This window comes from Pinus tabuliformis, chromosome Q (genome assembly GCF_031772625.1).
Source record: "Pinus tabuliformis cultivar Carrire ecotype Pingquan chromosome Q, CPIR1, whole genome shotgun sequence".
NCBI classification, from domain to species: domain Eukaryota; kingdom Viridiplantae; phylum Streptophyta; class Pinopsida; order Pinales; family Pinaceae; genus Pinus; species Pinus tabuliformis.
The window spans coordinates 1,013,082,164-1,013,097,537 of record NC_142296.1 but is presented as its reverse complement, the minus strand read 5'-3'; the positions used below and the strand labels follow the sequence as shown (position 1 = coordinate 1,013,097,537).

General features: G+C 38.0%; 1 protein-coding gene across 1 annotated transcript in view; it reads right to left on the bottom strand.

Moving 5' to 3' along the window:
- Nucleotides 1-2,132: 2,132 nt before the first annotated feature.
- The window catches only part of LOC149222930 (U-box domain-containing protein), a 71,432-nt gene continuing 58,190 nt past the window's right edge, over nucleotides 2,133-15,374 (bottom strand). The window contains exons 13-17 of the mRNA XM_089385673.1: nucleotides 13,430-13,552; nucleotides 13,198-13,290; nucleotides 2,981-3,145; nucleotides 2,748-2,837; nucleotides 2,133-2,519 (exon numbers count right to left, since the gene is read on the bottom strand). Of these exons, the coding sequence (XP_089241799.1) occupies nucleotides 2,415-2,519; nucleotides 2,748-2,837; nucleotides 2,981-3,145; nucleotides 13,198-13,290; nucleotides 13,430-13,552 (576 nt within the window). The 3' untranslated portion in view covers nucleotides 2,133-2,414. The remainder of the gene's footprint in view (nucleotides 2,520-2,747; nucleotides 2,838-2,980; nucleotides 3,146-13,197; nucleotides 13,291-13,429; nucleotides 13,553-15,374) is intronic.

The following is a 15,374-nucleotide window of genomic DNA, read 5'->3' as shown; positions in this document are numbered from 1 at the left end:
TTGGCCAACCTAAAAATAACTTAAAAGTTGTGTTTAATTATTTACTTTTCACCAACTTGGGCCTTCTTTATTATGGTAGACATGTCCATAAATAAATCACAAAATTCATGTTTCAAAGTGCTTCATGGTTGTTTTAATGCTTGTTTGCTCCTCCAAATATGGAGAACATCCCTCAAGCAAAGTATACTACTCCCATGGGGGCTCTTACAATTGGAATGTTTCATAGCACTACATGGCACCGCTTCAAATCACGGCCTTCCTCCTTTAGTTGATTCCTATACTACTCTCATGGGGCATCTTACCATAAGAATGCTTTATGGCACTAGCAATTGGAATGTTTTATAGCACTACATAGCACCGCTTCAAATCACACCCTTCCTCCTTTAGTTGATTCCCTATACTACTCCCATGGAGCATCTTACCATAGGAATGCTTTATGGCACTAACAATTGGAATGTTTTATAGCACTACATGGCACCGCTTCAAATCACGGCCTTCCTCCTTTAGTTGATTCCCTATACTACTCCCATGGGGCATCTTACCATAGGAATGCTTTATGGCACTGCATGGTACCATTTCAAGAAAGGCCTTCCTCCTTTCGTTGATTCCCCTAACGCATCATGCCTTGGGCTTCCCCAAGCTAGGGCATTCATCTTCTACGGTTTTGATTAACCACCACCTCATTAGGGGTCGTGCTCTCAAAATCCTTCAATGTAGGGAATCCATCTTCTAGGGCATTTTTTTCATCCTCCACTCATGGCTCTGAATCATGGTTTTAGAATAGGAGCAAAGCTCACATATATATAAAGTTTGCCCAAGTAGAACCTCATGGTGAAATATGTTTCCGCTGCAAAGAAAGCTTAAAACAAGGTGCATGACCTATCACCTAACTCCAAGGACTTGTGCTATTTAATTGAACATCACGCTAGAGAAAGATCTATTGTTGGTTATTAATTTAATAAGGTTGTTATACTCTTTATCCACTTCATTTATGGTTTAGTTATCAATTAAGGGTTCATAGTTGCACAATATAACTTAGTTGATTTTGTACAAGTAATGAGGAGCATCTTTCAAAGAGACCTACTTTAATTTTCTGCATATTGAAGTTATGTGGTTGGTTAGACTGCATGTGTAATTTCAAACCCTCTTGTTTATTGATCCATCTGTCATAGCCCAATTGGATAGGCACTGGTCTTGGCAAGTTCTGCTATCCTTTACTCTAATGAAAGTTTAAGCCATCTTTTCTAAGGTTTCTTCTCTTGCGCTGAAAGAGAACCCACCTAAAGTGAGAGTAAAAGTTGCAGTGATCGTGGGCAATCTTTCTATGTGCCTCTAGGGCTGCAAGCAGGTATGTACGGTAACACATAACAACCATGCACATACACCCAGAGAAATTTTATTTTTTACATCAAATCCATCAAATGTAATTAAAGAAACGAAGTGGGAAGTGTTCTTGGCCAGGAAATTTTCAAGTCCTTGGCCATAATTTTCTTCCTGTGAAAACATTGATATAGATCATAATTTATTTTTTACATTAAAATCAACAAAAATTGGCATCTATATCTATAATATAATAAAAAGGATTGGGAACTGTAATGGTCATGGAAATTTTCAAGTATCAACAATTTTGTTGTAAGCACAGAAACTTTTGTGATTGCTTATAATTCATAATTCTTTTTTATCTCAACTGCAAATCAATCTTTAAATCAGAAGTAATTGTACATGAAACTTCAAAACAAACATGCATGTAATCCTAGAGACTATAATTTCTTTTTTCACATCAAAATCAGACACAAGTTGGTAGCTGTACATGTGATCGAAAGAATTGAAATGGAACTGTTATGGTTAGGGAAATTATAGAAGGCCAACATATTCTTACAAGCTCAGGGACCTGGTCTCTGAAATCAGATGAAGTATCATACATGGTACTCCAAAACAATCATGCACATAATCCAAGCAATCATAAAGACTCCTTTGGCAACTCCATTGTAATCAAAAGCACTGAAGTGTGAAGTGGTTCGGGCAGGGTAATTTTTAGCCACAAATTTCATGCAACTGCATAGACCCTGGCAATGATTTATAATTCTCTAACTGACAATATTTTGTTAAAGTTTTGAAATGTATAAGGAATCTGTACAAATCATAGAAAGGTGTGGTCATCTTTTCATATAAAATAATTTGATTCCATGGAAATTAAGGTATGGTCATCTCTTCATATAAAATAATTTGATTCCATGGAAAGTTGGGCCGATATCCAATTTTGAATTGCTGAATCGTTTTGACATGTATTGGAAAAATTAGCCAGATGGCAAATGTCACCCCCTTCTCTGATTATGGGACAATGGAATCAGTACTTGCAAAGCCTATCCCCATAATTTGATATTATACAGATAACCATAATTTTCCCATAATGCTCAGCTCAATGACTTGGACTGAATAAACTCCTCGATTTTAGCCTTCAGCTCAATATCAGGGATCAGCATCTCGGGAGTAAGATGAGATCGGTTGAATGGATCAGTCTGAACAGGAACAAGTTATACAGGATTAAATAGCATAAAATATGTAACTAACTAGAACAATATTGACAAATTCAATGTAAATTAAAATGACAATCAAGATAAGATCACTCTGAACAGGAACAAGTTATACAGGATTAAATAGCATAAAGAATGTAACTAACTAGAACAATATTGACAAATTCATTGTAAATTAAAATGACAATCAAGATAAGATCAAAGCTCACGCACAGGATCACTCAGTAGATGTCTTTGTATTGTTGCTCGATCCACAGTTGTTCGTGAAGAAGGTAAAATAACAGGATCCATCATCAGTGTGCACTGCCATATACAGAAAAAAATCAGTACAGCTTAATCAAAATAAAGATTTAAGACCTTGGTCAACTCTGCAACACATCAGTTGCTTTGCATACTATCAATGGATGTGAATTATCAAAAGAAATTACAAACAAAATCCTGCAGACCTGAATTGGATCAAGGAATTCATCTGGTATGTCTCCAAGCATAGCTTCAGTGTCCATCGCGTCAATAGCTGCAGCTTTGGCTTTGGCACCAAGGTCTACAAACTCTTGAATTAACCTTGCATCTTCACCTATTTTTTGAAGGACTTCGGCTGCAGCTGAAAATAACTAGCAGCATGCAAACAAATTCAAAAGCAAGGTTTATCTTAGATCAACACTAAAGCAGTGGAGGAATAATCTATTTATTTCCTTACATTCAACCATAATGAAAATACCACAACCCTATAATTAAATGCCATGAATTGTATTATCAAACTGAATGTCAGTTTCCAAAACTAATTCAACAGGTAACAAGGCAACCAACACACTAATTTTCTAACCTTTGAGAACTTGGAACAAGAAAAGGACCAATGATACTGCTAATTTGGTTTCTGTGCAATTTCCAAAATATTAATAAAATTCCAACGTCTATCAGAGACTAGGTACGTATATTGCTAAGGCTTCTAGACGAACCCCTTGATGTTTAATACAAGATGGATAAGTCAGAACCTTTCTACAGAGATGGAATTGACTTCAACAGTAAACAAAAATAAGATATTCATCTGTTCAGAAAAGAAAAATGTAAATTGAACCTTACAAATGGTATCTTCCATAAAGAATCAAACAAGACTCATCATGCTAATCACACCCACCAATTGATATGGTTTAACAGTAGAATTTCACTGAAGAAATTGTGACGTACAAGCAATAGTTGCAACTTGCAAGGTACAAGAGGTATTTAAGGTATAGGCACTGAGAAAATAGAAGGCAGGACTAAATAGTTTTAGAAACTTAGAAAGTTTTAGTTATCTTCACAAATCAAGTTTCAATAGAAAAATAATACATGAATCATTGCTAGGTTAGAGTTGAATATATAGAAGTTCAAAATGGATCTTTCTTAACCAAAGTTATCATACACAGAACCAGCCGAGGGTCAGACTGATACGCAACCAGAACCAGCATATGGACCAGTTACAAACTAGGAAAAATAATTCATCAATAGGAAGTTTCCAAATCATATTCAACCTAATCCTCTCAAGTGTATAAGCTAAAAGCCATCAACTAGTTTGGCACAAGGCTCAGACAATTTAAAATTTTGACTCAAGTAATTTTATTAATGTCCATTAGTGATCAAAAGAATAATTTATAGGGATTAAGACATTTGACTTAGTGTCCCTATAATGTTTCATTGAGGATTGAGATATTTACCTGATTCCTTCCAAAGCTTATAAGAAAAAACTACGAGAACTTTATACACAACCAGAACCAGGCTGTGAACCAGTTCCAAACTAGAAAAAGTAACCCATCAATGGGAATTTCCCAAATTATATTCAACATAATCCTCTCAAGTGCATAAGCTAAAAGCATCAACTAGTTTGGCACAAGGTTCAGATAATTTAAAATTTTGACTCAAAAGATAATTTTATTAATGTCCATTAGTGATTAAAAGAATAAGTTATAGGGATTAAGACGTTTGACTTAGTGTCATTACAATGTTTCTTGGAAGATTGGATATTTTCCATGATTCTATCCAAAGCTTATAAAGAAAAAATTGGAGAACTTTTATTTGGCTGCAAAAGCCATAGGGTTCCCTTTCCTAGACTATAAGCTAAAAGCATCAACTAGTTTGCACAAGGCTCATATAATTTAAAATTTTGACTGAAAAGATAACTTTATTGACGTCCAATAGTGATTAAGAGAATAAGTTATAGGGATTAAAACATTTGGCATAGTGTCCTTACAATTTTCTTGGAAGATCGAGATATTTTCCATGATTCTATCCAAAGATTATAAAGAAAAATTTGGAGAACTTTTATTTGACTGCAAAAGCCGTTTCCTTTCCTAGACTATATGTGCATGCATGAAGGTATCAAAATAACATATACTAATATGAAAAAATAGTACCTACGTTTTGGAATATATGCTAGATATTCTCCTAATTCAATTGATAAAGTGCATTATATTGAATTACATCTTTTGAAATTTGATATGATTTATAAGGCATTGGTAAAAATCATGACAGTTATAGACTATAGTTGATGTTGGTATATGCACACATCATGTTCATACATGTTAGAAATCTATATGATTAGGAACTGATGAGAAGACCTTTGGTTGCATTCATGTTGTATTTTATTACTCTACAACCTAGATTATTTTCTAGGATTCACGTAAGCATTTGATGGTTTTCCTTCTTGGGTATATGTTTTAACTTTTCTCTTAAAAAATTGGGTTTCACAAAAAAAATATAATAGACAATATATATATATATAGATAGATAGATAGATAGATAGAAATATTCTACAGTGGTTCAGAATTTCCAATTGTGCGAATGAAACATCAAGATGTAGGGATGTATTATCATACTTTGAAAAATCTCTCCAAAAGTCTACGTTATGTTCATGTTTCAAGCTCTTCTGAGCAACCAATCAATGAGAGAGTAACTCTTCTCTTGTGACAATGCATCTAATGTCCATATGATGGATCACAAAGTAGGTTCTTCTGGAAATCAAAGTGAGATAAATACACTTTCACTAGAAATCGGTGAAAAAAATATTAGAGTTTTTTCTCAGAAGGTTGTGAACCAGCTGACCTGATCTGAATGAACCAGTTCAGTGTTCTAGTCCAGTTCAGCCACCAGTTCAGGTGCTGAAGGGTCTGGACCAGTCCAGAGCAGCAGGTTCTGATAACTATGTTCAGACAAATTATTTCGCTTCAATATTTGAGTACAGAACAATATCAGCATGTACTCTCCGAAAAAAGTATCACTTTTGTTTCTTTAATACTTATTACAGTTACTTTAACTGAACATGAATATTTAGTTTCATGTGCCCAATATGCCAACTAAGGCGTGCATACAGTTGTACAAATATAATTGTACTTTCTTGAAATTTATGCATACAAATGACTGGTATAAACCTTTCACGGTGCATCTTATAATAGCATTGACATCTAACATCATTGTTCCTAGTCAGACTTCCAGCTGTCTACAACACATGTTTGTGTCTATGTAATGGCACAAGCAAAACTTATTTTCTTAAACAAGATTGCACTACCATGCAACAGTTCTAAAGATAAAAATAGGCTTTTGAAAACTTTTTGCCATCTTTACAGTTAACAAGTACAACCTATATAAGATTGCTTGCAACAATCAAAAGGTTCCTGATTCATAATCCTACCAAACATTTCAGTCATGATCACCAATAATTATACTTGACAAAACCACATCAAATGTATGGAGCTACCTAAGCATTTTGTAATATGTATGACTTTAATGCATTCACGGAAACCCTATTGGGCCAAGCGGTATGTATGGCAAAGTAAATAACATATTTAGAGGATCACACTAGGAAAAAAGTGCAATTTAAGATTTGGAGAAACAATAATAAATTTAAGGTACTTTCCTCCATTTGAATATGAGATTGGAAGTATTGGTAAAAAAATTATAGTAGTACTATCATATTGACAACTCAAGGAACATCACATCTGCTACAAATTTATTTCCACATAGAGCTAAGTGGTATGTATGGCAAAGTAAAGAACATATTTAGAGGATCACACTAGAGGTCAGACTGAAGTCAACTGCAGCCCTAAACTAGGGCAGTCAATACCAGTCAAACTAGAGGTCAGATCACCTCGATTTTTGTGCCAAAAATTGTGGCCTGCCTAGGAGAGGCCACCACACCCAATACGCACTTCTTGGAAGGTTAACGCTGGTCAAAGATGACTTGCTGTCCATTTTCTGCGTCCTCTTTGCCCTAGGACGTCTTCCTTTCAGCCACACGTGTGAGAGAGAGAGAAAGACTCTTTTCTGCACAGGAGAGAGCTTTCTACATCCTCTTTGCCCTTGGACGTCTTCCTTTCAGCCACATGTGTGAGAGAGAGAAAGACTCTATTCTGCACAGGAGAGAGAGAGAGGTGTGTGTGAGAGTGAAGTTTCCAAATGAGGCGAATGCTCCTTGTATTTATATGCAAAACGTTGAGGTTGAATAGACATGACTTTTGGGCTTCTGAGCCTACATAATTTTGCTGGCCGACCTTGACAATTTATCCACAATCAAAATAAATTCATATCTTCATAAATACTTATCCGAATCAGATGATCTTTAGATCAATCCTACACCTCTCAACGAGAGGAATCTAGGAAAAATATCAGCAGCCATAAATAAGGTGACCCACATGGAGTTTGGCCCTAGTTGCCAATTTTTAACACTCCCTCTCAACTAGGGAGAACTTCATCTGCAATCTGTCGGACCGTCACTACTATCCATCCATCAAATGCACTGTCCTATACAGCTTGACCCCACTCTGCTCTGATTTGCTCGAACTATGAAGAAGAAGAATGATCAAGGATGTATCACACCATCCTCCATTGATCCGAAGTTAGTCTCAGAGTGTGTACCACTCTCACTGATTCCAGATCAATAGAGGTCATCCTAGCATAGGGAGTACGATAGATAAAATGATGCATCCATCGATAGAACTACTATGGTCTCTATCCTCATTTCCCTTCTCATTGATCAAATGAGAGGTACTTCCCATGAGTCCCAGACTACATGGGTAGCATGCCTCGACAGGGGAACTAATCATCCTGTCCACAGGAGAACAAATCATCATGTTCAGTGGATGCCACGAAGAACTAATCATCATGTTCCACAGTCGCCACGAAGAACGAATCATCCTGGCCCACAGGAGAACTAATCATCTTGTTCCAAATTCGCCACGGGGTGTCACAGGGGAAGGTTGAACCTTTTACCCTGTACATAGTGCACCACCAGGGGATGGTGAGTCGCCCTGTGGTCACATGTCGCTCCAAGAAGTACCCTGCGCCCCCCTGGAGCTCCTAGAGCTCAATACATCATACACGACCCTCATAAGAGGGTCTTTGAACGACACCAAGTCATTCTTGGAAAGTCAAGAATTTGACCTTTCCTAGGGGCTTTGTCAAAATGTCGCGACTTGTTCATCTGTATCGATATGTTGGAGCCTTATTGCCCCTCGCTGCACCATATCTCGAATATAGTGGTACCTGATATCGATACGCTTGGAGCGATCATGAAATACGGGATTTTCTGATAAACAGATCCCGCTTTGGTTGTCACATAGAATCACGGTGGTATCCAATGTAAATCCAAACAGCTCACTGAAGAGCTTTGGCAACCAGACTGCCTCACAGGAGGCCATGCTAGCAACAATGTACTCTACCTTGGTGGTGCTCAAAGCCACCGACTTCTGCTTCCTGCTCATCCAGGATATCAAGAAACATCCCAAAGAGAAACAGCACCCGGAAGTGCTCTTCCAGTCCACCACACTGCCTGCCCAATCAACGTCAGTATACCCAAGTAGTCTCACATCTCCGACAGTATATCTCAACCCATGAGTGATTGTGCCACGAAGATATCTCAACAGATTCTTGGCACCAATCCAATGTGAGTGGCGAGGCTCAACCATATGTTGACTCAAAGTGTTGACTGCAAAGCATATATCCGGATGGGAGTTCACCAAGAACATTAATGCTCCAATTAGTTGTCGGTACTCAGTAGCATTTCGTAAAACAATTCCGGCAGCACTACCGCTTAACTTCTTGAAGTCAAGCTCCATCGGGGTAGTTACGGGCTTGCAGTCCACCATGCCGAATCTTTCCAATATCTTCACCACATATTTTCCTTGAGATAGGAAAATCTCCCCTGGTTTCTGCCAGACTTCCAGTCCTAGGAAATAGTGCATGAGTCCTAGGTCTTTCATCTCGAACTCAGAAGCCAGCTCCCTCTTACATTCGTGAATGAGAGGGTCTGCACCTGTTAGAAAGAGGTCGTCAACATAAAGCACCAGTATGAGAGGCTTGTCATCTATAACCTTAAAGTAAAGGTTAGGGTCAGCTTCACTTCTAGTGAATCCCAGCTTCATCAAGTAGCTATCGATTCTCTCATACCATGCTCGGGGTGCTTGCTTTAACCCATAGAGGGCCAATCATAAATCTCAAATCCTTCGGGTTGCTCTACATAGACTTCCTCTTTGATCGAACCATGTAAGAACGTAGTCTTGACATCCATCTGATGTAGGTTCCATCCTTGCGAAGCAGCAAGGGCTATGATTGAGCAGATGGTGGTACATCGGGCAACAGGTGCAAATATTTCATCATAGTCTATACCCTCCTGGGAGAAGCCACGAGCGACAAAACCAACCTTATACTTTTCCGCACTTCCATCAACTGCATGCTTTATCTTGTAAAGCCATTTTGAAGTGACAACGGTTTTGTCCTGGGGTTTGGGGACCACATCCCATACATCGTTTTTCATAATGGATTCATATTCCTCGATCATAGCATCCTTCCATACTTGATGCTTGACAGCATTTGTGAATGATGAAGGCTCATTTTGGATGATCGTGCTCATGATGGTCAGGTATCCCTGAAACCTGTTCGGCTTCTTACTTTCACGGACGGTTCCTCAGGGTGTACCTTCAGCATCATCAAGTGTCCCCCTAAGCCATGAAGGCCTCTTCCTAGAAGAGGAAGGCTCTTGCGAAGGAGGATCAATAGGATCCATAGGTTCTTCCACATCAGGCATCGTCTCATCTTCCTTTTCCTCGGTTCCTTGGTGTCAGCTTCTTTAGATCCTCTTAGAGTAGGAAGATTGTCTACTTTGCTAAGAGCCATATCTTCGTCAAAAGTGACATCATGGCTAATCTCGACTTCTCTTTGACTAGCCACATAGATTCTATAGCCCTTAGTATTTTCGCTATAGCCCACGAGGATTCCTTTCTTTCCAGATGCATCCAATTTATTCCTTTTCTCCTTTGGCACATGAAAATATACAGTGCTTCCAAAAATTCTAAAATGAGATACGTCAGGTTTCTTACCAGTGAACATCTCTTCGGGAGTCTTGGAACCCAATGCTTGATGAGGGCATCGGTTTTGTACATATACGGCAGTGTTTGAAGCTTCAGCCCATAAAAACTTCAAAAGTCTTTGATCATGGAGCATAGCACAGACAGCTTCCACAATCATACGATTCTTCCTTTCCGCCACACCATTCTGCTCATGAGTATATAGTGTAGTAGTCTCCCTCTTAATGCCAGCCTCATTGCAAAATTCATGAAACTCATTGGATTCATATTCAATCCCATTATCACGATCAAGGCTTTGAAGTGTCGAAACCAAGAGAACACTTCATCCTTTTTTAAGAAGTATATCCAAGTTTTGCGAGAATAATCATCTGTAAAAGTGAGGTAATATGAATATCCTCCCAAGGAGTTCACAGGCATCATACCAGATCTGTCTAAGTGAACCAACTGCAATATATCGGAGGTCTTGCTTTGGCTTGAGGGGAATGGTCCCCTTTCGAGCTTTCCTTCGGCACATCCTGGACATACACCTTCTTGTTCTACTCGGAATTTGGGCATCCCTATCACCATTTGTCTCACATCGGGTAGAGCTTTATAATGAAGGTGAGCAAACCTCCGATGCCATAGTTCGGATTGAAGAGATGTGTCACAAGACATGACACCTAGCGGACTTCCTCCGACTTGATATAATGAATCAACTCGAAACCCAAGAGTGAAGGCATCTTTAATATTCTTTTTCCATACACGTACCTTGCCATCGCTGAAGGCCACCTTGTAGCCTTTGTCTTCCATAGCCGAAATGGACACCAGGTTCTTTTTGAGATCAAGTACATATAATACATCTTGTAGGTGGATTGTATTACCCTGATTCAATTGAAGAGTGACATTTCCTACGCCTTTCACGAGATATTTTGAATTATCTCCAAGAACAATTTCCAGGTTGGTTTCCTTCTCTATCAGATTATAGAGAGCTTCTTTGTAACCAGTGAAGTGCCTTGAGGCACCACTATCAATAAGCCAATTTCCCAGCGAGTCCGGGGGAGCAAAGGTAGATAGAGTTGCTAGTAGATAATATTCATCTTACTTATTGTTAACGGTGTTAGATTCATACCTGGAATTTCTTGCCTTCTTGAATGGTTGTCCTCTTCCTTGATTTCCGACACTTCTTTTGCCTTTGCCATTTGACCTGCTATTCCTTTGATTGCCTTGAGAAGGATTTTGATCATCGTCCCGGTGTGAGTCCCTTTTATCAGGGCACTCCCTTGCATAGTGACCTGTTTTATTGCAATTGTAATATCGTCCTTTTCTTCCACCTTTTGGTCCAGCCTTTCCTTTGAATTTAGCCCCGGAATTGTTTCTTATTTTAGCATGAGAAGAAAAGGCAGTGGGATGACCTTTAAGTATGGGCATTTCTAGCTCTTCCATCCTTGTTTCTTCTTGAATGCATCTCGCCATTAACTCCTCAAATCCAGGAATTACGTTATTGTTGAGAAGAGTAGTCCTGAATATATACCATTCAGATGGTAGTCCTCCAAGAGTTGTGAGTGTCATTTCCCTGTCAGGAATTACTTCCCCAATAGATAGGAGATCGTTCTTGATCTCGGTGATCCTTAAGAAATATGCTTGCATACTTTCATCTTTGCCCTTCTTAATTTCCTTCAGCTTATTTCTAAGAAACAAGACTTGATTTGCATCATTAACTTTAAATAAACTCACCAATCTATATAGATTTCCTTGGAGGTGTTCAGCTCGGAAACATAGGCCACCAAGCATTTGTCAATAGAGTCCCGGATGATCTTCCTTGCTTTGACTTCCCCTTGGTCCATTTGTTCCAAGCAGCAACGGATGCATTTCATGGAGGCTCAACAAGTCCGCCTCTCACATGGTCTAATACTTCCTGCTCTTCTAAGGTTAGATCAGGAGACATCTTCCATCCGTGATAATCAGATTTCTCACGAAGTTTGTCTTCAGCAGGGAAGTGCGTTGAGGACCCTATGTTTTAAGACAGTCCGCCAATCTTTCTCTTCGGTGATTGCTCTTGCTCTTACTTGGGCTTTGTCTTCACCTCAGCTCTGATACCATGTTAAATTATGGTATGTTCTATGCCTAGAGCAATTTACTTATTTTTTTTATTAGCCATAGATTAGCAATCACATATACATTAAGTAAAGTGCAGATAGAACATTAAATGATCAACCGAAAACAAGCCAAGACAAGAGACACAAGATGTAGCAACTAGCCAGGGACAAACCCCAATTTTGGGGAAACCCTTTGATCAAATCTTCATTTATCTTCAATAGTTCAGCAGAGAGAAATAGTACAAAATCTGAATTCTGTAATTTTATATTAACAACAGCAAACCCTAGATCAGCAAAGTCAAACTTGGTCAAACTAGCTGAGATTGACCTCTAAAATACTTTCAATTTCTGGTCAACTTGTCCTCTAACAGCCTGAAGAAACAGCCTTGGAACAGCCCCAAAAGTTCAGTCAAAGTGCAGATTTCTGAAGTCAACTGCAGCCCTAAACTAGGGCAGTCAATACCGATCAAACCAGAGGTCAGATCACCTCAATTTTTGTGCCAAAAATTGTGGCCTGCCTAGGACAGGCAACCACACCCAATCCGCACTTCTTGGAAGGTCAACGCTTGTCAAAGATGACCTGTTGTCCTTTTTCTGTGTCCTCTTTGCCCTAGGACATCTTCCTTTCAGCCACACATGTGAGAGAGAAAGAGTCTTTTCTGCGCAGGAGAGAGAGAGAGAGATGTGTGTGTGAGAGTGAAGTGTCCAAATGAAGAGAATGCTCCTTGTATTTATATGTAAAACGTTGAAGTTGAATAGACATCATTGTTGGGCTTGTGAGCCTACATAAGTTTGCCGGCCGACCTTGACAATTTGTCCATAATCAAAATAAATTTGTATCTTCATAAATACTTCTCGGAATCAGATGATCTTGAGATCAATCCTACACCTCTCGACGAGAGGAATCTAGGAAAAATATCAGCAGCCATAAATAAGGTGACCCGCATGGAGTTTGGCCCTAGTTGCCAATTTTTAACAATCACGGGTTCTCAAGACACTATCATTCTCTACCAATCTAAAACTACCATGGTAAAACTGCATAACTAGAACATTTGGCTCTACATCCTGTGACTATGTGTAGCTTTTTGGCTCTAACCTGTATACATAATCCCAACATCAAATACTTTTGTTGCAAGAAAGAATAATTCATGCTGTACTGGGGATAGTTGTGATTAATCTTTACTTGAATGGTGTCCAAAAATGAGCAAGAAATATGATAGAGGTCTTCCCTCAACAAAAAAGAGAATAAATATGTACCTCATCATTATAAGAGCGGCCATCCCTTGATATAGCAAGTGGAAAAGCATTCTCCTTATCTCCCCTAGCCAGGTGCACATAAATTTCAACAATCTTCACAATCAAAAGAATAATGTTAAGTGTAGAGTCTAGAAAACCATTCAAACATATGAAACAAACAGATTAAAATTGAATTTCAGAGTAAATAAAAGAACCAGCATCTAATTAATGAGGCTTTGAAAAAATTACTAACTTGCTTCAACAGTTGTTTTGGTCTGAATTCATATTTTTCAGGATCCTTGAGTGTGAGAGTTTTACGTTGAGGGCCCACCAATTGTAACAAGAAATAATTGAGCATATTAGCTACCCTTTCAACCTGAAAATCAAACAATGCAAAACACCCATTAAACTTAGTTCCTATAGTGACCAAGGATAGCATTTCTCTTGGGAAAAAAAAACATTTTCTAGCAAATCTTGTAATGAACCAAACTGGTTCATCAAGTGAATATCCTAACTAAATAAGATAAAATAAGAAATTCATGTAGGATATATATATATATATACAACGAACTCGTGACAGTATATATAAAGACATTGTGGTCAAGAGGAGAAGGGATGTGGCCATTTATTACTATCGTTATTATTGTGTAATGTTGTTGTATATTTTATGTATGTTGCATCGCCTTCCTGTTCAAGGATACTTTTCCCTCAAAAAAATAGCTTGCAGAAGGCTATATCTTAGTTTCCGTTTGTAATATTTTTTCTTGATGCTCTGTCCTTGTTGAAGAGACAATGTTATGATCTTTGAAATGCTGAACAGAGCTGTCTCATTGCATATGGAAAGATCCATTCCAACCTCTAACCTCTTGTGTTGTGTTTCCCAGTAAAGTGTTCATTCCTTCCCCACTCTCTTTCAGAATTGTGATCCTTCTAAATGCATGAAGAATGTCATTTATATTTATAATGATTTTGTCATTGGTTAGTTCGTTGAAAATTACAATGACTCTAATGATCTTCATTGAGAATCTTTTTTGGCAGGATTTTTGGACACAACCTCGTGTTGTGTTTCCCAGTAAAGCGTTCATTCCTTCCCCACTCTCTTTCAGAATTGTGATCCTTCTAAATGTATGGAGAATGTCATTTATATTCATAATGATTTCGGCACTGGTTAGTTCATTGAAAAATACAATGACTAATGATTTGGATAATCATAACGTATCCTTATATCCCTACAATATTCCAACATAAGCCTTGTTCTGATTTATGATGTTGATATGACTGTATTTGTATCCATTTTTTAAATATGGTTCAGTCCCCTGAGATAGGTGACCACGTCCACAGAATAATTGTACTAGGAAGATCTACTCGAAAGGATCACTTCCTGTCCGCTCAACCACAGAACCTTACCCCAAAAGCATCGAAAGAATTTGACCTCTCAATAGCAGAGGTGTTTTAACGAGGGGGGGGCTCAACCAACTGAGCTCACCCTCAAGGGCTATCCTTTTGCATGGTTTATATTTTAACTTCTTGGGATTTCCATGCCCTTTTTAACAAATTCGGGAATAAGTAAGTCGTTTCTCCTGTCTTTTGACTTCATTAAGCAAAAACTGACTTTTTAAATTTCATTATCCTTGATTGATAAGATTTTACTTTTATCTGATTTTGTCAAAATTTCTCTTAAGGTATTGCATTTCTTCTTGTGATTTCTGCTCCTTTTTGCTGATAATTTTTCTATTCATTTTTAACTTATCTCATATCAATCTCTGTAGCCAGGGATCTTGTTTCCCTATTAATTTCATCTTTTCCACATTCTTTGATTGTATTGAGTTTCCTCAAATCTTTATAACTGTACTCATTTATTTTGATATGAGTATCCCATGGTTACTTTTGATAAATTTCAAAGCATGAGGATCCCACAAAGTGATGTGATTCTTCACTATATGGCACTTTTTATTATTAAGTATTTTCCCTCTCAATAATACTCTTTTAAATATTTTTTGCTAGGACTGGTAATGACCAGTGTAGATCTATCTTAACTCCAAACCTATCAAGCACCAAGAGGGATCAAATCTCTGAAGGTGTAAATCTCTTTTTTTAGCACAAACCTTGGTGCTTGACAGATACGGAATTAAGATGGATCTACGTTGGTTTAATATATATATATATATATATCAATGTTGCAAAGGTTTTGAAAAAAA